Below are 24,300 nucleotides of genomic sequence, written 5' to 3'. Positions count from 1 at the left end.
CAGGAAAATATAATGAGATTAGTTAAGTACTGTTTTTCTGTACCTGTGTGAATCAGTTCATCTGTGTTATTTTAATATTTCCTGTGGTTGAATCTCTGGTGTTTATTGTAAATAGATATTTAGTATTTTCATATTCTTTTCTTATTTATTATTCAGTATATTTAAACTTTTCATCGTGGCTGGTCCTTTAGAGAATGTTTTAACTTTTGAGTACTCATATCTGTTTAGTGACTCTGTGGCAACTCCTGAAAGTCTTTCTGCATTGGTCAAACTACAATTTGTATTAATATTAATTTTACTCAGTATAATTGGGTACCCTTGTAACAGCCTTGGAGTAGCTGGCTTGGGAGTGTCTGCTGGCAGTAAATACCTTATAGTCTGGGAAGAAGGGGGCATAACTAGTAAACCAGGCCAGCCTTTCCCAGGTATGTGTGTGCGTGTGTGTGTGTGTGTGTGTGTGTGTGTGTGTGTGTGTGTGTGTGTGTGTGTAAATCAAATCTCAAAGAGTGTGTGTGTGTCAGCTACTTGGACAGGAACACGAAGCACTGGTTTCACAGAGAGAGTGGTAGAGGGCTTGGCTTGGACACTTGGCTGAGGACTTAACTCTGTAGCTGTGCCAAAGGGGAGCCTTACTGGGGACCTGGAGAGAGACAGGGAGAGAAACCCAGACCCTGGGCTGAGTGTATACCCTGTGTGCTCTTAAGGGAAAGTGTGCTTGATGCATCTGGAAATACTGGGTGTATCCATTTTTGTTCCAAGTGAACGTCCCTCTCCTGTGTCAGTGATGAGGATTGAGGCTCCTTGATTACTGGTCCAGAGTGTGGACGTCACACCTGCCATGGCTTATTACTATAATAATCCACCTAAAATACATTTGTCTTTGAACTAAACAAATATATGCTCACACTGCTCCAAGCATGTTCTGGTACTGAGTATGCTGTTATCTCTTTCTTGGGATTGTTGTGTTATGCACTACAGATGGTACAATTCTATACTAACTTGTTCTGTTTCAGAAAACTTTCTTACCCCCTGCTTTATATCTCTTGCCCTTTATATACACTTTATAATTAATCTATATCCTCAAACATTTGTCTTAGTTTATTGAGGGTTACTATTTTGCCATCTTCGAACATTTAGCCTTGGAGTTAACTTATTTCTTCCTTGAAAGTAAAAATAAGACAGTTTTTTTCTTTATGCATGATTTTTACTCAGTCAATGATTGGATCAAAAAGTTGGAAAAATCTCTAGAATACATTGCACCATAGAGATACTTGTGGCCTCTGGGGGGGCCTAGTGGCTTGCAGATCTCCAGTACATTTTAGCTACTTCTGCAGAGTTATTACAGTAAAGTCTTGGCCTCAGCCACTATGACATCATGTTTGATCACACTTCCTTTGGGCACCCAAAAAGGTGATAACCTTAGTCCACTCTACTCATAAAGCAAGTCACTATCCTGACTGACTTAGCCATAGTTCTCTTGTGTAGTTAAATGTGATCAAACAAGATAGTAATAAATCACATTCAGTCATCTTCTTCCTCTTCAATCCAGATCTATCCGCTCGTATTTAATCTGCAGATTACTTCTCTCAGGATACATGACCCTGCAGTTTTGTTCTTTAACTTAGTCACACCTATACTGCTAATTATGCAATGTCAGCTTCATGCCACAGCTCTGCATTATGTCCAATTAGATAGCACTATGCTTCCTGCTCTGTAGAGAGCTACAAAGACAAAACTACAAATAGTGACCCATAACCTAACCACTGAATTTACAGCAGTCACTACCACAATTAAAATGTTTAGATGTGAAACAGATGCTTTTAACTGAACAGAAATCAAGATGCTGTTTTATTTATTCAATTTAAAATATTTATATCATGTTTAAGATTTGCTCCTTTGTTGGCTTCAGGCGATCTTACACCTACTTAGTCAAATGCTAGCAGGTGCAAATGAATTAAACCTTAAAAGCCACCTGTCCAGTCACAAGTCACGGTAAAAGAAATACTGCTGTAATTTTGGTAGTATCAGCAAAAATTACATCAGCCACAGGTATGATAAACAGCATTTGTGCACTAGAGACCTTTAGTGTTCTATTTTCTAACAGTTGCTATCTGCGAATGGCTCTTTTTTAACTAATACAATCTGCCTGATGTCTATTAACAAATTATCCAACTGCTAATCATCCTAAAGCTTAACATGTACCATTTAGTTTCTTTTTAAGTACTTACACCACATTACATAAAAGGTTTTGCTGATGTTCAGATATAACATTTCCACAACCAATAGGTACTATAAAATTGTCTGTTAGACATGACACCAGAAATCTACCACCCTGCTGGCATTCAGGAAGTCTTAAAGCCTCGGTCTCAGTATATGTTCATCACCTTATCACAGCCAGACAAAAAGACTGACCAGCCTATAGTTATAACCTACTCTATTGCTAAATTACATCCCTACAGTTATCCATCGCCATTGCGGAATTTCATCCCCTCAAATGGCGGCAATTTTACTGTCTTTCTTCAATTACCTGACACCAAAATAGATCTCAAACAATTAGAGTATATAATTTCAAAAAAGGCTCTCCTGAAATTTCTACCAATAGGAGATGGTCTGGCCCCTCTACTTGTCTCTCCACTACCCTCCAAATTACTTTACTATCAACTGTACAGCTGGCCCTACCCTTTTCAGTTCCCCCTTCACTGTTACTCCTTCATAAAGGCCTGTAGTGAAGAATTCATTCAGCATATCTTCTTGATCTCCAGCCTCCTCATACCAGTCTGCCTAACTTTCAACAGTCTGACATCAGATTGTACCTTTCTACAGCCTCTGACATGTTTGAACAACACATTTTCCCCACTCGGTTTCCTCAGAAATAACCTATTTTCAAAATCAGCACTAGCTTCGCTGATGGTATCCATGGCTTCCTTTAAGGCTTCCACTAAGGGCATCCCCTCTCTTCTATCACCACTCCCTGCCTTATTAAATGTCCTCATGCCCTCATCTTTTCCTTAATTGCTTTACTCATATCTCTGCTGAATCATGCTTGGTACCTTACCTTCTTTCCTTTACTAATACTTTCTATTACTGTTCCCAGTATTTTCTTTTTAATGCAGTCTCAAAGCAAAATAACACCACAAGAGTTGCTCATCAATTTTCTTACCTAAGGTTTAAAGTTTACCTGCTACATTCCTACACCTGTGATGGTAGAGCATTTGTCTGCCCCTGCAGTTAGAAGCTCAGGCAGGATCATGGTTGCATAAAAGGAATGCAGAACATTCATACTGCTGCACTTCAACAGTCATTCATGGAACATACATGTTCACATTTAAACATAGCCAGCCAAATTTTGACTTGCATAATAGGCTTGTGAAGGACTGAGAAACAGCAATTTAACAGTAGCAGATTCTGGTGATTTCCACAAGGACTGCCAACAGTCAGGTTCATTTTTCTGTGTTCATCCTGACCATGCAGAACAAATAAGATAAGAATTCAACATACCAGATGATCTGCAAAGGAAGTCTTTTGGGCAGACATCTTGATCTTGCTGTATTCAGTCCTCAGCCTAAATATTTTTTTCTCTTCAGCTACCATGCAGACAGCATGCGAGTCTCCTACCACTGCATAGAGTGACATCGTGTAGTAGACTAGGAGAGCATGCCTACCACTTCACTCCATCCACTATGGCAATACAATCAGTAAAATAGGAAACAAAAACAATACCAAGCAAGGTTGTATAAATATGTATTCGGATAGCTCCAAGAGCAGCCAATGGATGCAGGCATCATCCAAGCGTTGAGGGATAGTGAAAGGTAATAAATAGCAAACTAGGAGGAGATACTCTCAAATCCACTGATATGGTAAATACCTATCCACTATAGAGAATATTGAGAGCTCTCAACAACGGTAGACTGTTTAGGAAGAATCCCATGCAATACCATAAAAACTCCCTAAAATCCAAAGCTGGAGGACGGCCAACAGACAAACTCAAAAAGGCCAAATCCTGTATCAGTGCAGTGTGAAAAAGACGCCTAACTCTTGCTATCATGATCTAAGCAATAATACATGGTAAGGGTATGAACTAACAAAGACAGCACAAACATCCTAACTGGAGACATTTCTGAAGTAAGTACTGAAAGCAGACATACGCCTGATGGAGTGTCCTTTGACAGCAGAATCTTCCAACTAGTGGTTGGTCACCTGATGGTAAAACACAATAAAAAGTTAACAATCCACTTTGCAATCATTTTTGTAGCACGTGCCCCTCTCTCCATGCAGAAAATGAGATGAACAGATGTTCATCTCATGCATCCACTTCAGGTAGAACCAGAGCTACGGCTGCATGTCCAGAATATTTAGCCATGAAAGACACCTGTAATTTACATACCAATGAAGGACTGAAGCTTCTAGATTCTATGACAAGATAGCAACAAAAGATTTTTTCCCTAAAAAACAAACTTCATGGCTGACAAAAAAACAACAGGATTGAACAGTCATGCAAATCTATTAATCAAGTCCCAAGTACAAAAAGATTCTTCAAAGTGAGTGAAGAAGCAGGACTACTTTCAAGAACTGCTTGATCAGCCTGTGCTGGATCATGCTCCTTCCCTTTAAAAGGACAGGATGGGAGATAGGAAATTCACCCCGGGGATCACTTCTGTGGCTCTGCTCGACAGTGGCACAGGAAAATAATTTTCTTGGGTCGCGAAAGCCAGGGTACCTTTGGCTAGACTTATATAGGCCCTAGGGCCAATAGCCTAGTACCTACCTATGAACCTATGACAGGGTAAGAATGAATTTCAGAAACTTGCAGGCTGAACATAGAATAATGGAAAGAGAATACATGTGTCTAAGGTAGGTCAAAGTAACCTGTGTGCAGGATGACTGTGTTATGCAGCACCAGATACTACTACAACCCACTGGAAAATATCTTCCACTTAGCATAAGTCTGACAAGTGGAAGACCTTCTGGTAGCTTATATTACTTCTGAAACCCCTACTGGAAGTTCCATTAAAAGCAAGAGATCTAATGGAAGCAAGGGATCTAGATCGGAACTCATAACCTAAAATACTGCCAGCTGGGATAAGGGCCTCTAGGTCATTTAAGACCATTTCCCAGGGTACAAAGGGTGAGAGAAGCTCTCCTGGATTCAGATCCAGGAAGTGAGGACCTGACATTATTTCCTAGAAACTGCTGATCATTAGAAAGCCTAACAACTGCTTCATAGGTGCCAGGTTGGAATTTGTGCTTATATTTTGCTCCTGGTTAGAGAAGGGGGAGAGTGCATTGATTCCTGATTGCTTCTGGTTGGGCAATGAGTGTCTGTGCTTGACATTTCAGATTGGTCTGGTTGCTATTCAAGGCATCTACCGGGAAAAGGCTATAACAAGCCTACACACCCTTGCATCATCTGGGACAAGACTGTGGATCACCAAACAGGCTGTGGCCTCAGGTCATTAGATGACAAGTACCAGTATGACTCAATCACAGTCCATGTGGATGTAAATGACCTAAGGTGTACCTCCCTAGACTATATGAAGAGAGACATCATGGAGCTCTCGGAAAATTTGTCTCAGCCAGTATGAACTAAGCATTTTACCTTCTCCAAGGATGATGCCACAATATGAACAAAAGATGACTGACTTTAATAATTGGCTTAGCTTCTTGTGTCATTCTAAGGGGGGTGCAATATTTGTCAGCAAAGAAGGAGATAGTCAACAGACCATACTGCTTTGCAAGGGATGGTCTGCACCTCTCTTCTCTAGGCTTTGGAGTATTAACTAAAACAGACTTCTCCCATAGTGCAATGCCAAATTGAAAGTACTTCTAACACAGTAAATCAAAACCAAGAAAATCTAAAGGTATTACTTCTCAATGCTAGGTCTAAATGAAAAACTCCACTCCCTAGAAGCTCTGTTCACCCTAGAGAATGCAGACGTCTGTACGGTCACTGAGACATGGTTAAAAGCCATGGAGAGCACACCAGCAGTACAAGCTTATAATGGCTTCCACACATTTAGACCCGCTACTACACAGACAGGGACTAAAGGTGGTGGTGTCTAGATTTACATCAAAAATAAATATACCTCAAGGCTGGTCAAACAGGACAATACACTTGAGCTACTCCATGTTCAAATCACCAAAGGCAAAATCAAATATCACTTCCTTGCAAGCTATACGTCCCCCTCTATGACCCAGGAAATCCATACCATGTATTTTAAACTTATTGGAAACACTCACCATCCAACAGAATACCATATTCATGGTTGACTTTAATTACCCCACTATTAACTGGGAATTCTATACGACACCAAACATACAGGCACGGAGATTCCTGGATATTGTAAACACAAACTCCCTGAACCAGATTGTCAGTACACCAACCAGGGGTGCAACCATATTGGATCTGGTCCTCACTAATATGGGAGAATGCACACCCCCTGCTGTAATGTCTTCCCTGGTAAGGTCAGACCACAAAATGGTCTCCTTTGAAGTAAAAATAAAACCTGAACCCCCAGCTAACCTTGAAATATTTAGGAACTATTCTAAGGCTAACTTCCTGCTATTAACTGATAATCTGGAAAAATTTCAAGCCCCCATAAACCATGAGAACACTGCTGCCTATGCAGAACTGTTCACAGAAACTCTATACAAGAATATTAATAGCTGCAGAGAGGCAGCTGTACCCACCAGGAGGAAGTACAGAACTAACTCAGAAAACAAGCCTCCCTGGTGGAATCACAAAATCAATAGGCTGTATAACTGTAGGACGAAAATCATGGCACAAATTAGGAGGTGCAGCAAACTAAACAATTCAGAGGACATATAAAGTCTACCAAAGCCAAATTTGAGGTAAATATGGCCTCCCAGGCCTAGAACAACCACAAGGCATTCTTTAGCGAAGTCTGCAAACTCAAAGGCAATACACAGTTGTATGCAGAGTTCATTGTAAATGGAGTCACCTATAGTGAACCAGAAGATATAGCAAATCTACTGGCTGACAAATTCAGCTCCAACTCTCCCCCCCTCTCTCTCCCTCAACCTTCCCTCAGGAAACAGCAACAAATATAACTCTCCCTGCTATCATTAGAGAACAGGTCCTTAAGGCTCTCTCTAAGGCCAAGAGCACTGCATTAATGACCCCAGACAATATCCCAGGATGCCTTCTAAAATAGCATGAAACATGACCTATCAGGCCCTCCGGAACTGCTATTTAACTGCAGCCTCCAAACAGGCTTCGTGCCTCATTAATGAAGAGCAGCAACAGTCACCCCTCTGCACATAGGAAATCCATCTACAGACCCTGGAAACTACAGGCCCCTAAGTCTCACTAGTCTGAAAAGCCATGGAAAGAATTATCATGGAAATGATCAAGAATGAAACAATAACCCTCCAGACACTGGATCCATTTGATTTTATGCTTATTCAACCTGTTGGACTTCTTTGAGAAGGTCACCAAAGCAATGGATGATGGCAAAATGGTTCACACTGCATACCTTGACCTGGCCAAGGCATTTGACACAATACCCCACTCGAGGTTAGGTACAAATTCATACATCACCCGGTGAATAGCCAACTGGCTCACAGACAGAAGCCAGGAAGTTAGAATTAGGGAGTCCACCTCTACAAAGAAGCCAGTCACAAGTGGAGGTCCTCCGGGACCAGTCCTTGAACCACTCCTTTTTGTCATTTACTTTTTTGAAGTCAAGGCCAGTGTCAATGGTCTCTTACTGACAATTTGCAGAGGATTGCAAATTAGGAGCCATCACTGAATCCCACACTGACACAAATGCTCTCTAGGAAGGGCCGACACAGACAAACAGCTGATGTCAGAGGCATGGACTAAAACTAAATGCCAAGAAATGCATAAAAGTATCCTTTGGGAAGTCATTCACCCCTGGTAACCATCATATTGACAACACACCTCTTAGAGTTAACTCAGTAGTCAGGGACTTATGGATACGCACAGACAGTAATCTAGCCTTTGACCATCACATGTCTACAGTACTAAGGAAAGCATTCTATGATGAGCAACTTATAAACAAAGGTATGACATCTAGGTCCAAGGAAGTCATTGTTCTACTGTATTCAGTATTCACACATCACTGAGTACAATGCCCCCTTTGGTATGTACCTAACAAGGCATATCCAACAACTGGAATGTCCACAGAAGTTCCTCATTAAAGAATACAGAGCATTAAGTAACAGGTCCTATGCAGACTGCCTCGAGGACCTATCCCTGTATTCTGTCTCCTACAGGCTTTTGAGGGGAGATCTATTCCTGGCATACAGGGCACTGTCAGACCCCACTATGATGGACCTCCTGCATATCCACAAAACAAACAGCACCATAATTAACCATTCTAAAGACTTAAACCTTGCCTGTGATATGTAGGACCTGATGGAGAAACAGGTATGTATATCAGAGACCACCTCGCCTCTGGAACAGGCTCCCCATCCATGTGAAGCAGAGTCCCTCCCTAACCCAATTCAAGTGTATCTTGGACAATTGGATGGGGAAAAGAATTTCATCTCTGGTTTGGCACCTATGTTTCTAATGGACACAGACAACCTGTAAATGGTTCATCTCCCAGGTCCCTGCTTGTAAATGTTTCCTTTCACAAGCCCCTGCTTACACTTACCAAAGGTACCAGAATTTGTCAGAGATTTGGGATATATGGTTAGGCTTAAAGAGGCCCTTGTGGTCATTAACCTAGTAAATGCCTATAAACCTATGAACCTATTGGGTTCCTATTACGTGATCAAAGTGTTGAAACTTAGAACTTAATAAGGTTGAACGCTTATGGTCGAAGTTTAAAAACTTCGAACACGTAAAATAAAAAAAAAAGAAAGAAAGAAAAAATAAAACTAACTGTTGTAAGCAGGGGTGCAAGCCCCCCTGCACCCCCCACACACCCTGCTCTTTAAATATACCAACTCCGAGATCGCACTATAGTGCGAAAAGGGAAGATTTAACTGTCAGTTATGTTTTTTTTACTTATTCAAACTTTTACAAGTTTGAACATATGATTTCGACGGTATGGCATTCGAACTTATAAAAGTTTGACTACGTAATATGAACCCAACCTATTAACTTTACAATACAACACAATTCTCCCTAGGTAAACAGTTTTGACATTGGAGTCACAAAAACAATAATGCATTTCTCTCTTTATGAGACAGAAAGATACTCACAAGTGGGTTTGAGCTGAAAAAAGCCTTTTCTTTTTCTTCAAATACCATACTGGGAGTAGCAGTGTAAACTAGAGAATCCTCTGATGGGGAAGGGGTGTGAAACAATGGCTTTTTTTCTGTATTCACAGAACTTTTTCTTTCTTGGCTCACTTCAGGTACCAACACAGTGGAAGGAATATCCTGACCAATTGTTTTTGTTTCTGTACTATGAGGAATTTTCTGGTCAATTTCCTTTGAATTCTTTCCATGTTGGTAAGAGATGGCCTGCTTATTTGTAGGTGTTGCTATTCCTTTTTCATGAAGTTCTCTCTCCATCACACTTTGCTCCCCTTCCTGGTCATTTTCTTTAGAATCCAATCCCTGAAGGTAAGATATGGTCTGATCATTTATAGATGTTGCTTTTCCTTCATCATGACATTCTCCCTCCAGCACATTTTGCCCCTTTTTCTGGTCATTTTCCTTAGAATACAATTCCTGAGGGTAGGAGATGGGCTGATCATGTATAGGTGTTGTTGATCCTTCATCATGATGCTCTCCCTCCAGCATATTTAGATCCCTTTTCTTGTCACTTTCCTTATAATCCCATCCCTGTGAATAAGAGATGGCCTGATCACTTGTAGGTGTTGTAGTTCCTTCATCATGACCTTCTCCCTCTAGTACATTTTGCTCCCCAATTCCCTCCAGTACATTTTGCTCCCCAATTTTTTCAGCATCCACAGTATTTTTTCTTTCTTGGCTCACTTCATCTATCACCACAGCAGAAGGAGTATTCTGACTAATTGTTTTTGCCTCTGTACTGTGCAAAATTTTCTGGTAATTTTCCTGAGAACCCCTTCCCTGAAGATAACAGATGGCCTGGTCATTTCTAGTGGTAGCTGTTCCCTCATCATAATGTTCTTCCTTCAGCACATTTTGTTCCCTGACTTCTGCATGAGCTCTTTCAGTTTCCACTGTTACACCACTATGGCCTCCACTGTCAAGGTTTGTTTCAGGTTCAGCATCAGACATTGCTAATAAATAAATAAATAAATAAATAAATAAACAAACAAACAAACAAACAAACAAATATAATAATTTTGCTCTATACCAGGCATTCCTAAAAATTAAGAAAAACAATCTTGATTTAAGATGCATGCTATTATTTAATCAATAAAATATTGTGCGCACTAACAAAAAATGAACTTACCATAACAATATATCTGGATGAGCAGGTGTGTCTTCAGCAGCTGCAAAACTAATGCTATAAGGCATTAGGAAAGCTCAGAATCTGAAACTTTCACAAGCTATTGCGTCCCTCCCCCTATCCCATAATATACCGCATAGGATCCTTCTCTCCAGATCTCTAGTACACTGTACAATGCAGAGCCTTAGATCAAGTCTTAGATCAAAGAAGAGAGCAAAAAGAAGGTTGGCATGCTACCAAGGAATGACATGCTTGTCCAGAATATATGATACATATTAAGTTTTGTATCTGGTAAAAGACGGCCCCATTCTCAGTAACATGAACACAGAGTTCCAAGCTAATCATTCTGGGTCACCTCTGTCTTGGGAACCTAGTCTCAATCACTGTGGCCTCAAAAGAAGCATTACACTTGGATTTCACATTCACTTTAGAATGCCTTCTGAAGATATACAGTGAAGATAAGACAGCAACTTCTCTAGGAGAACATGCCCTTAAAGCACTAGGCAGAGATTTATTGTACTTGTCACAGCAGTGCTGGATACAGTTTGTCAGACATTTAAGCAGGGTCACTTTAGATACGTTGGTGTAAAACTTCTTAACTAAATAATAAATGAACAACTGAGAATTTTTCTAACAGATTTATTTTTATGCTTGTGTGCATCCATATAATATTGCACATCCATAATGTAGAAGGTCTGCTCCTCAGAGCACTTGGTGAAGAAAATGTATGTATTTATTTATTTTACATTTGTTTACCAGGAAAATCTGACTGGCAAAACCCATTTTCAGCAGAGGCCTAGGGAGAAAAGCTCCTTTGTATAAAGAAATCAATTAACAATTTTTAAAAGAATATACATCATAGTACAATCAGAGAGATATCTACTTCTTCTTTTGGCTTTTCCTGGTTAGGGGTCACCACAGCGGATAATCTGTCTGCTCATGATTGGCAGTGGAGTTTTACGGTGTCAAGTTGTCAGCCCGGCGCACAACCTTCCACAGAAGGCATGCACACACACACACACACACACACACACACACACACACACACACACACACACACACACACACACCTAGGGCCAATTTAGAGTGTCCAATCCACTTACTGCATGTCTTTGGGATGTGGGAGGAAACCGGAGCACCCGGAGGAAACCCACGCGACCACAGGGAGGACATGCAGACTTCGCACAGAAGGCACCCCAGCTGACAATCGAACCGGAGAACCTCTTGCTGTGAGGCGGCAATGCTAACTGCTGTAGCACCATGGCCGCCCACAATCAGAGAGATATACAAAAGTCAAAAAGCACAGACTAATAATCCTAGAAAGAAAAACAGATACTGCATTTGACTATATATATATATATATATATATATATGGTTCTACCTGACATAGCCGAAACCACACAACACCGACAACCACATCAACACCACAATAATTATTAAAACAAAACACATCCCCATTCCACAAACCACACACACAACACAAGCACACCAAAATCCCACAAGCCCACAACTAACTAACCTATAACCCTAAGGTCACTCACTACACTATCACCTCACCTACCCCTACCGGCCCCCCTAACTCACTTAACCTAACTCACTTAACCCACCCCTATCGCTCCCTACTCCTCATCACCCTCCCCCATCCCCACCCTAACTCCACTACCACCCCACACTACACCCTAACCCTCCTTTCTTTCCACTACCCTATACTCACTGCCCAACCACACCCTATCCCCACAGACCCTCCATCCTCCGCGTTGTATATATATATATATATACACACACACACACACACACACATTTTATATATATATATATATATATATATATATATATATATATATATTATACACACACATTATAGGGTCTCACTTACCAAATCCGAAATGAACAAGACGACATCACCGGACTTGCAAAACACCGACACCACATATTACCAAAATGTCTTACAGGGAAAACAAACGGTCAGCCTACAATATACAAAACGCATTATGTCAAACCCAACCAATTGGGGGCTGCGCCCTACACACCCCCCCCCCCAACTAAATATACCAACTCCGGGATCGCACTTCAGTGGGGAAAAGGGCAAATTTCCCAATGTTGGCCAACCATTCGTTTTCCCCATAAAACACTTTGGTAATATGCGGTGATGGTGTATTGCAAGTTCAATGATGTTATCTCTTTCATTTTAGATTCAGGTAACTGGGTATTCACTCTTTTGAAGTGGACCCATATAGACAAATATAAACACACACACGTATACACTATAAACTAAATTTCACCGGGAAATACAGTAGTAAAGGGTTGCAAAGAATGAGAAAACAGTAAATACAAGTTGAGATGGGATAAAGTTAGAATAAAAGAGGGGAGTAATAAAATGTGGAAAAGCATAGAGAAGTTAATATAATATTAATAATAATAATAATAAAATATGGGGAAGAAGAGAAAATAAAATAGGTTACTATAGTATAGTGTAGCACATTTAGAGGGTATATTTACAGAAGATAGTAAAGGAAAAGAGGTGGTGAATTACATGTACAGAGCCAGGACGTGTAAAGGAGTTCTTTCAAGGATTGTCTAAATAAGTGGGTGCTGGAGAGTAATCTGATGTTCAAGGGTATTTTCATTCCAAAAAGAGTTGGAATACAGACTGTGCCCAATGGTATTATTGGGCTTACAGACCATTAAAAGTTATTTATTAGAGATACACAGGGGAGCAATTTAAAAGGTAACAGACAAGTACAGGGCTGATGATAGGGAAGGAATTGAGTTCATGAATCATGTTATATGGAAGGAGAAGTTGATTAAACAGCAGCAGATTGGGTAGTTCTAGTCAATTTAATGATTTTAGAGCAGTGCAGTTGTCCGAGTTATAGGGTAGGTTAGTTAAAAGCTTTGCTAATTTATTGTAGCAAGACTCAAGCTGTGATTTGAGGGTGTCATTTATGCTGGCAAGGATGGGAAAGGCATAGAGTAGGGAGGGAAGGAGGTATGCAGTTGCAAGAGTAGCTCTTGAGGGATTAAGAAATTGTTTTAATCTATAGAGCATTCCAAGTTTTTGATGTGGATTTTTATGGAGGTTTGGATATGAGGGTCAAATTTTATCTGATCATTGTGACATCTAGCAGCTTGCTTTAGGGAACAACATCAATATTAGTGGTCTCAAAGAAATAATATGAAGACTGCCCAGTTGATAAACAGTGCATAAGAAAGAAAAAACAATGAACAATATATTTCTTGCACTGACCCACAGAAAAGATGAAACTCCACAGGCAAAATTCAAAGTTTAAACACTTTATTAAAATAAGAAAATATTGGTGGTGTTTAATGAAGGTATTTTAAAGTTAACTTTAAGGGATGCAAGACATTCTGGGAAAACTTTAAGGGATGCAAGACATTCGAGGAAAAATAAGAGTACTTTTTTAGGATTTAGGAGAATTTGGTTGTATGTAAGCCATGTTTTAATGGAGCTGACAGTCTTGGGTAATGGTTTAAATTTGGGATGGCTACCAGCTATGCAAATGACAGTGCAGTTGTCTGCATACTGCACCAGAGTAGCCTGCTGTGAGGATGCATTGAAATTATTGATAAATATATCAAGAAGTAGAGGGATAAAGGATGGAGCCTTGTGGACCACAAGTATATACAGAAAGGAAAAGGGAGTAAGAAGAGAGCCATTTAACCGATTGATATCTAAATGCCACGATAATTGGAAAACCACTTGAGCAGTTTGATAAAGACCCAAGTCTGGAAAGGGAGACTGTGTCAAAGGCCTTGGAAAGGTCTAACAAGAGAGAACAGTCCAACATATTGTTATCTCTGGCCTTAATGACAGTGTCCAGGAAAGCAAAGACAGCAGTTGTTGTGCTAGGGTTAGGTATGAAACCATGCTGAGTGGGGGTAAGTAGATTTTCCTGAAGTAGATAATGTAGAAGTTGTGTATGCAATTTTTTTTAAAATTTAAAGAGGGGGGGACAAAATAGCTATAGGCATAAAGTTAGTAATGGCAGTGCAGCTTCCTCCTTTATGAAGGGGGATGACATACATTTCTTTTTAGAGTAGTGGGACATAATCATTCTATTAAAAAGTGCTAACATAGAGACACAATATGCAATGGTGAAGGAACCAAGTTTCAGATATTCAGAAAAATGATTGTTAGCAGTAGGAGAGCAGGGTTTGATTTTACCTAGCAATTGTCTTATAAAAGAAGTAGAAACAGGTTTTAATAAAAAAAGTAGAAATAATACAGTCTAGACATTGTATTGGACAGGAAAGATCTGTGAGGAGTAATAAAATGTGTTATAGCCAAGAGCAGCTATGGCTTCAATAAAATGGGAGTTACATTTTGCAGCAATCTCTGAGGGAGAGTTGCCAGATATAGATTACTTAAGCTTAGTCTCAGCAGCTACTTTAGGCAAAATTAAGTATTTGGACAGAACTTGCAACCCAGAAAATACAGCTGTGTCAGGAACTTATCATAATTGCAAATGTTCAAATACATTCACTGTTGCAGATCTCAATTTGTGTAATATATATATATAAAACACACCAAACAGCCAATACTTAATCCAGCAGGAAATTTCTTTTATTCTCTCCAAAGATCTGGTACCTCGGCCATTCGCCTTCAAAGGATCACAATTCAATGTTACTTAATAGTAGTATTTATATAAACATTAATTGGATCAATTATTCAATTTATTACTTCATTGAATGCAAAAAAGGAGGGAAAAAAAGCATCAGAAATATATTTAAAGTAACCTTACTATTTATAAATTCTTATATAAATATATGAAATATTAGTATCAAATATATAAACATTTTATATTATTTATTCAATCAAAAGATATTCATAACATATTAAATAGTCAATTATCATATGCCTAACTCTAAATTCAATCCAAAAGGTTTTAAAGTATTATATTTTAGAATCATTCTTGTTTCTAACTCCAATAATCTATCACAAATATTATCACCTTTACAACAGAACGGTCTGCCCAAAATACTAAATTTTAAACTATCAGCTTTACCTTCATGAGCTTCTAAAAAATGTTTGGCAACTGGACTAGATAAATTATGGTTTCGGATGTCTTTTAAATGCTCTAGAATTCTCACCCTAACCATTCTTTTAGTTTGTCCAATATACCATGTGTTAATGCAAGAGCAAGTAAGTGTATATATAACACCAATAGATTTGCAAGTAAAATAATGTTTGGGGTAATGGTTAACATTATTAATACATTTGACATCAAAAATTCTGTCACATAAACTGCAAGATCCACATCTAAAAGATCCACATCTAGAAGATCCTATGCTAGGGGCTTTAGAAATTCTATTTGTCAAGAGATTATTATTCAATATTTCCTTTAAATTTTTACCTTTCTTATAGGAAAATATAATGTGATCAGGAAAAAGCTCACCTATCTGATCATCCTCACTGATCAAAAACCAAAATCTCTTGATAATAGAAACAAATTTTTCAGAAAAGGCAGTATATCTAGTTACAAAAAACACATCTTCAATATCTATATCTTTTTTGTAAGAATCTCTAACACTCACTTCTGTCTTCCTAAATGTTTTCTGTTTATTAATGTTATTCATACTAGCTAATAATTGCCCTTTGTCATAACCCCTATCACATAATCTAACAAATACCTCATTTAATTCATAATCTAACTCAGATTCTATGCTGGTATGCTGATATATCCTTTTAAATTCTCCATGAGGTAAAGCTCTTAACAAATGTGGAGGATGCATACTGCTGGCATGTAAAAACATATTCACTGACGTACTTTTCCTATACGGTCTAAATCCTATGATATTGTTTTTATCAAATAATGTTAAATCCAAGAAATTGATTTGATTCCTACTGATCTCATATGAAAATGACAAATTATGTTCATTTTCATTCAAATTTTCAAAAAATTCACAAAACTCTATGACATCCCCTCTACATATGAAAATTAAGTCGTCAATGAAACGCTTATACAAAACCACTCTATTTTTAAAGAAATTAGAGGTATAGATGAATTTCTTTTCAAAGGAATCCATGTATATAATGGCATAAGTGGGAGCATAAGCTGCTCCCATAGCCGTTCCCTTGGTTTGTAAAAAATACTCCTCATTAAATACAAAATAGTTATGGGTTAGACAAAATTCTAATAGGGAGATCAAAAAGCTAGTCCTCGGACCTTCACCTAACATATTATGAATGGCTTCAAGCCCCCATCTTATGTCAATGTTTGTATATAATGACTTGACATCGATGGTTACCCAATAAAAATCACTGTCCCAAGAAATTTTGTTCACTTCATTAATCAGATCCTGAGTGTTACTAATATGAGCATTTACTTTTTTAAGATGAGTTTTCAACTGAAAATCCAGGAAAACATTAACATTCTCCAAAAAGGAGCCTATCCCTGATATAATTGGCCTACCAGGGGGCTCTACCAGATCTTTGTGAATCTTGGGAAGAGCATATAATATGGGTATGCGAGGGTCCTTAATATACATCTTCTTAATATCAGTATGCACAAAGAAACCTAATCGCTCTCCCCTTTCCAGAAGAGTTAACAATTCTTCATTATACAATTTAGTGGGATCCCCATCAAGTTTGGAATATTCTTCAGTATTAGAAAGCAGTCTATTAACCATAGTGCAATAATCAGATCAGAGTTACTATCATTACTGAAACACATAGAGCAGTCATCATTATCATCACTATCTTCCAAAAATTGGTCAAATTCATCATGTTCATAATCATATACTGACAAATTCATTAAGCTGTCATCAAAAACATTTTCATTTTCATTACTTTTTTCATTTTGAACAGTAACATCCACATTCATATTCTTAAACTTTTTAAAATACACCCTTAACAATAACTTGCGAGTGAATGCCTTTACTTCAAAGTATATGTCAGCAAAAGAAGGAAAAACAGTGGGAACAAATTTACTTCCCTTGCACAAAACATTTAACATATCATGATCTAAATCAATGTTCGATAAATTAACACACTTTAAGGAAGTGACATTACTATGAGTCCCATTAGATTCACATATTGTCAAACCTTCATTTATAGCGGTTTCGCCCCTTTCTACCGTTTCTTCCATTCTTCTCCTTGTTGTAACCGCCATTTTGAAAGCCCGTATTTCCCATCGTATTTAGATTGAGAGTCTCATTAGAAGCTTCTGCACACTCTCCATCATTGTCCCTATTGGAAGCGGTATTTCTAGCAAAAGAAACATTTTTGCTAACATTCTCTTTCTCCGCAGACGAAAAGGAAGACGCTGATGTAGAGTTGTTTCTTCGTTTGGAACTGCGAGTCCAGCTCCTCCCCCTGGATCTATTACATACTGGTTCACGTTGCCAATAGAAAATAACACCAGTTTCATAGTCCTTTAAGTCCCGGACTAGTTTATTGCGTTTTCTCTGCACAACGTCAGCTTCTAACTTATTCATTCTGTCAGTAATGTTAGTCATTTGAGCCCTGTAGTTAGCTTCAGCAACAAGTTCATTTTGTAACTGCAAAATCTCATTTTTTAACTTGTCATGAGATTTTTGGTTGCGCTTTATCAGTATACGTAACCAAGCTAGTGTACATGAATGGGAAGTCTGTTTCCATTCTTCTAAGAGATCAAATTCATCTTCCAGGAACAGTGCAGCAGGTAGTTTATCAATACGTAACCCCCGAGGGGTAATGTCAAGGCTCACATATTTCTCAAGAAGCCTGGTATCAAAATAAAGCGCAACCTGCTTAGCCATTAGCTTGTTTAACTGAATGAAGCGACTATCAGTACTCACATTCCCTTCCAAATTCCACGGGTCAATTGTGGTGAATCTTTTATCACGCTCTGCTACCATATTCTGGAACAACAAGGCATTAGATGCAGGATTCCGTTCGGAGCTTCCACTGTTAGACATAGGATAAACTGATGATATAGTCTTTTAACGAAAATATTTCATAAGAAATAACAGAATGCAATAGCTGGAAAAGTATGGCTTGGATCCAAACTCAGTTATGACAAACAAACTTAACGAAGCAAAAAAGCAAATATAAAACACACCAAACAGCCAATACTTAATCCAGCAGGAAATTTCTTTTATTCTCTCCAAAGATCTGGTACCTCGGCCATTCGCCTTCAAAGGATCACAATTCAATGTTACTTAATAGTAGTATTATATAAACATTAATTGGATCAATTATTTTTTGCTTCGTTAAGTTTGTTTGTCATAACTCAATTTGTGTAATGTCCTCTTAGCAGGTAGTCTGAAGGTTGGCCTGACATCCAGAGTTATACCTTCCTCCAGTGGATTCAGCTCACTCTCTCTCTCTTTCTCTGAGATCACAAGGATGTCATGTACAACAGGAACATTAGCTAAAATTATCATCAGATGTCTTTCTATATCACTGTTGCAATATCCAAAACAGAAGGGATCTCCTGCCCAGGGCAGCCCAATGCTTGGCCAGTATACAAAAGCCTAATGACCTTGTATGCACTGTATGTCACATTTACAATCCCTGCACAGAATGTAGGGCATAAAAGGGATGTACAGATGCAACTACCCTGAACTTCTTTGCTACCAGTTTGAACGTTACTTTTTTCTAATTGGTCTGAAGGTATTGTTGCTGTACTAGATACTTAGCCACCAGATAAGTGTCCCATTTTTTTAAACACTTTCCTTGGTCTTGTATTAAATTTTGAAGGGAAAAATGTCACTGTGGAAGGCAGATTCCCCATAAGGAGCGTCATGAACAGTGTCTTTTTTTTGTTTGGATGCTTCCAACAGCCATACCTCCTGTTGTATCTGCAAGGCATTTATGCCCAAGACACTAAGAAGCAATTTGTCTTCCCTGGCCATTTATCTTGAAAACCAATGGATTAAACAAAGAGTTAGCCTAGGGTACTGTGGCAGAATCCTTTAACCCTGAGATTCTCCCATTAGGTAAAAAGGTAGCCAAGAAGTCATGGCTTTTCAGGCTCTACCGAACATCCCTCTAGGAGCAGATAATAATAGCTCTATAGGTCATTTAGCATCTATGTCAGATTCCTCTGCAGCAACCCCACTGGATGCCAGTATAGATTAGTCCTTCTGCATTTCCTATGAGGCCTTGCGGGCATCTTCTCTGGATGGTGAGGGGGAACTGTGGTTGATTGTCATTGGTCAGGGAGGAGGGTCTGGGTTCTCTTATTGAATCTCACCAAGGGTTGGAACGTCCAGTATTTGTTAAGGCTGATGTTCCTTCTAAGAAAAGACAAAAACTGGAGCATGTTTCGGTCTGTCCTAAGGGTCCTCAGTGGGAATGACAGAAGTTTACTCAGAGTTTGCTTTCTGCCCTGATGGCCTAAAGCCTCCTCAAGGAGTTTCAGTACCTGCTCCTCCTTGGACCTCTTTCCCTTTTAAACAGCTTAGGGAGCCGGATTCCTTGGATATGGATTCAGAATTTGATGAGGGATCTTTGTCCTATTCTTCACAGATGCCTTAGCCTTATGGTTGCCATGAAGAGAAGTCGGCTAGCCCAGAGTCTCCTTTTGAGGAACTGTCCTTTGGAGACACAATTGCTAGGATGTTGGAATATTTTAAGTGGCATTCTCCTCAAGTGTCTGATATCCAGAAAAGATATTAAGAGTTGCTTCAGGTGGATACTCCTAAACCATCAGAAGTTCCTGCTGTGTTGGCTGTCTTGTTAGATACTTCCATTGCTGCTTCCAGGTCTCCTGATTCTCAGCCTCCTGCTCCTAAGAAACCTGACAGGTTCTATAAGGTTTCTGAGGATTGCCAGTTTTTATTTAAATGTCCGTCTACTGATCCTGCCATGGTGTCAGTCTTTTCTGACAAACCTTCTAAGCTTTTGCCCACTTCTAAACTTTTGCCTTATGATAAGGATAGTAGGGCAATGGAGAGGATTGGTAGGAAAGTTTACACTGCTTCTACTTTGGCCTTAAGGGCTGTTAATTACCAGACCCACATGACCGGGTATGCTCTGGCCTTGATTGCTCAGGCTTGTCATGTTATTTTTTACCTTGCTGATTCTAAAGGCAAATCCTTTGCCTTATCTTTTCTAGGTTCTACTTCTCAAGTGGCTTGCAACTCTATTAAGTGTAGCTATGATGCTACTGATGCCTATTCTAGGGCTGTGGCTTTTGGGTCTGTCATGAGGCATTATTCTTGGCTTCATTTTCAGTCTCTGACTGAAGACATTAAGGCCAAGTTGTCGGATGCTCCTTTGGATAATAAACATTTTTTGGTACTGCTGCTGCTATGTTTAAATCTCTTCAAGAGAAAGGCAAAGGCTTGCAAGACCTTAAACATATTTTTGTCTCTCCTATCCCTACATTCTAGAAGAATAATTCCTCTGGATCTGCATTTGTTCACAGGCATCCCCACCAGGCCTCCAAGGGCAGTAATAGTGGAAGGCAGGCCCCCTCTGCTAAGGCTTCTTAGATTTCTGTGGTCCAGAAGCCTCCTTTATCTGATACGTTTGCTTCTCTTTGACATCTCACCCCCCCCCCCTTTAGAACAGGTTCGCTTGTCTCTTCAGCTTTCCTTTTGTCTTCCAATTTGGTATCTTATCACTTCACACTCTTGGGTTCTCTTTCTATTATCCATCAGGATTACTTCATGGCATGGAAGTCTCTCCTTCTTTTTTCAAGGATTCTTCAACCTCCTCTAGAGCAACTTCCTCATTTCCTGGAGGTACTAGGGTCCCTGGTGAAACAAAAAACCATTCAACCTGTCTCCCCTTCCCAAATGGGAAAGGGTTTTTATTCCAGGATGTTCCTGGTTTCTCAACAGCAGGGCACTTGGAGACTTGTTCTGTATACCTCTCAGCTCAACACTTTCCTCTTGGTCCCTTCTTTACATATGCTTACTCTTCAAACACCGTTTCCTCTATTATTACCCCAGGCTTTTCTGGTGTCCTTGAATCTGAAAGATGCTTACCTTCTTATCCCTATTCATTTTTTTTCAGGAATTTGTACATTTCTCTGTGTCTTCCTTACACTTTCAGTTCTCTGCTTTGCTCTTTGGCCTCTCTACTGTCCCAAGGGTATTCACAAAATGCCTAGCATCTGTGATTGCTTTCTGCAGGCTCCAAGGCATTCATATTTTTCCTTATCCAGATGTCCTGTTGCTTCAGGCACCTTATCCCAGTTACCTGTTACAGGACCTGAATTTCACTATCTCTCTTCTTCAAAGTCTTGAGGTTACTACCAAATTCCTTAATCTATCCCGACTCCCTCTAAGGATCACGTGCATCTGGGATGTAGGATTCAGACTGTGCCAATGTTGGCCTCTCTTCCACCTCCAAAAGTTTTGTCATTGACAACTTTCTTTTGGTCTCTTCTTCCTTTGTCTGTCATGCCAGCCAGAGAGTTTCTTTAGGCCCTGGGATTCATGGCCTCTTCTATTTCAATGCTTCACCTTGGCAGACTGCATACGAAGAAGCTTCAGTGGTACCTCAAGTCAGTTTGGCTGCAGCACTGTCAACCTCTGGATTTCAGTGTACCTCTCCTTCCCTGTCTAAAGAAGGAATTTGAGTGGTGGATTCAAGAGTTTGTTCTCAACCCAGGACAGAACTTTCAGCCTCCAGTCCCTTCTCAAGAACTGTTCACTCATGCCTCAGACATGGGGTGGGGGGCTTCTTTTGGTCACCTGAAAATTCAGAGTCGCTGGCCTCCCCATCTAGCAGTCAGACTATATCAACATCAAAAGAGATAGCAGCTTTGATTCTGGCCCTTCAAGCTTTTCACCCCATGTTCTCTCCAGGCCCCGTGAAGGTGTACACAGACAATACTACAGTGATGTGATATGTCAACAAGAAGGGAGGTACAAAATCTTACTTCCTCTACAGAATGGCTCTTCAGGCTTGGGAAGTGGCTCTCAGTTATCAGTTAACTCTTCAAGCAGTATACATTCCTTCAGAGCACAATCTAGTGACAGACTCTCTGAGCAGGTCCAAAACACAGGCTCACAAAAAGATGCTTCACAGAGATGCATTTCTGGACATTGTCTATTGGTGGTGTATTCCTCAGGTAGATCTTTCTGCCTCCCCTTTGAACAGGCAGTTTCCTCACTTCTGTTCCAGAGTGCCATGCTATCTGCTTTGGAAGACAGACACCCTTTCTTTTCCTCAGAAGGAGATTTTTTTATGTTTTACCTCCTCTTCCTCTACTTCCAAGAGTCCTGCAGAAGATTCAGCTGGACTCCCTGAAAATCTTGCTAGTGACTCAGTTTTGGCCAAGACAGCACTGCCCTTCCCCCTTAATGCATCTGGTCAAGGACAATCGCCACGTTACCTCACTAGTTGGATCTTCTCACACAGGACAAAGGTCTGTCATCCATCCTCACTTGTCCACTCTGACTGACACTGTGAGTGATAGGACTTTGATCCCTCTCAGACACCTCTTTTTTGGGGATGTGCTCAGGGTTTTACAGGAGGCAAGGAAACCCTCAACCAGAAAATCTTATATGTCCAAGTGGAAAATATTTTCTGTCTGGTGCCATGCTCATAGCCAGGACTCCTTTACAGTGGGGGGTCCTCTGGTCCTCTCTGTGATGATCAGAGGTACTGCCAGCTATGCCAGAGGAAGTAGGGCAGTGCATTTGTAACATGTGCCAGCATAGCTAGCTGGAGTCTTGTAAAGAATTATGTCGTTTGCATATCAAACTGATTTGTACAGGTGCTTGTATTGAAAATGCATTTGTAAAAGCTGCTTGTGTTAAAAATGTACCAACAGTGGGTTTTGCTGGTCAGAAAAAATACATCTGTATGTCAGACTGTATTGTAACTGTTGAAATGAATATATCATAAGAGAGGATACTGGAAGAGAAGAGGTTAATCTCAGTCCAGCTAACTTTGAAAAATAGTCTGAAATTAAAATATCTGGTTTACACCATAAAGATTGTATCTTACAGTTCTGATTGCAGCCAGAGAAAATGTCTGTGAAAACCAGGACTAGGAATCCTACTTTATTGTCCTTACTTGTGAACTAATTGCTACACTGGAGGGGTAGAAGTTTTTGAAATGGTTTTACAGCTTCCAGATGCTATACCACATCTTAGCAAAGCTGTGTGTGTGTATATGGTGACACACACGTGCAAGATTCTGGTTCAGTTTCTAGTAAAGAGGGGTAGTGTGGGAACCAGACGTCAGCTGACCAGATGAATATGATGTCATTCTGTAATCCAGCACTAAAATGATGTTTTAATACTAGGTGAGACAGAAGTCTCAGGGCAGTCTGTTTTTGAAACCTAACAAAGAAGGACCACTCACCCACTTCCACTTGCCTTGCTTTATTAAGTAAGCAGGAAACAGTAATTCTTTAGAGCAGTCAGGAAAATATAGTGAGATTAGTTAAGTATTGATTTTCTGTATCTGTGTGAATCGTTCCATCTGTGTCACTTTTAATATTTCCCGTGAATGAAATTCTGGTGTTTATTGTAGATATTTAGTATTTTCATTTTTTTTTTTTTTGATTAAATACATTTACACTTTTAATTGTGGCTGGTCTTTTAGAGAATATTTTAACCTTTGAGAGTACTTATATTTATTTGGTGACACGGTGGCCACTCCTGAAAGCCTTACTGCATTGGTCAAACACTACCATTTGTATTAGTATTAATTTTACTCAGTATAATTGGGTACCCTTGTAAGAGTCTTAAAGTAGCTGGCGTTGGAGTGTTCTGGTGGCAGTATCTACCTTACAGTCTGGGCAGACAAGGCATAGCTGGTAAATCTATTTTAGCCTTTCCCAGTTTTGTGTGTGTGTGTGTGTGTGTGTGTGTGTGTGTGTGTGTAAATCAAATCTCAATGAATGTGTGTGTGTGTGTGTGTGTGTGTGTGTGTGTGTGTGTCAGTCAGCTAACTGGAGCAGGGACACAGAGCACTTGTTTCACAGAGAGGGTGGTGGAGGACTTGGCTTGGA

The 24,300-nt window shown here is 39.6% G+C and overlaps 1 protein-coding gene across 2 annotated transcripts in view; it reads right to left on the bottom strand.

Moving 5' to 3' along the window:
• CFAP251 (cilia and flagella associated protein 251) overlaps window positions 1-24,300 on the bottom strand; it is a 2,280,288-nt gene that overhangs the window by 2,137,559 nt on the left and 118,429 nt on the right. For both annotated transcript variants that reach the window (XM_044068613.1, XM_044068614.1), the window contains exon 2: window positions 9,193-10,202. In XM_044068613.1, the coding sequence (XP_043924548.1) occupies window positions 9,193-10,200 (1,008 nt within the window). In that variant the 5' untranslated portion in view covers window positions 10,201-10,202. The remainder of the gene's footprint in view (window positions 1-9,192; window positions 10,203-24,300) is intronic.

Source organism: Protopterus annectens, chromosome 4.part0 (assembly GCF_019279795.1).
Source record: "Protopterus annectens isolate FY-2018-M chromosome 4.part0, PAN1.0, whole genome shotgun sequence".
In the NCBI taxonomy this organism is placed as follows: Eukaryota; Metazoa; Chordata; order Ceratodontiformes; family Protopteridae; genus Protopterus; species Protopterus annectens.
This window is presented reverse-complemented; position numbering and strand designations above follow the sequence as displayed.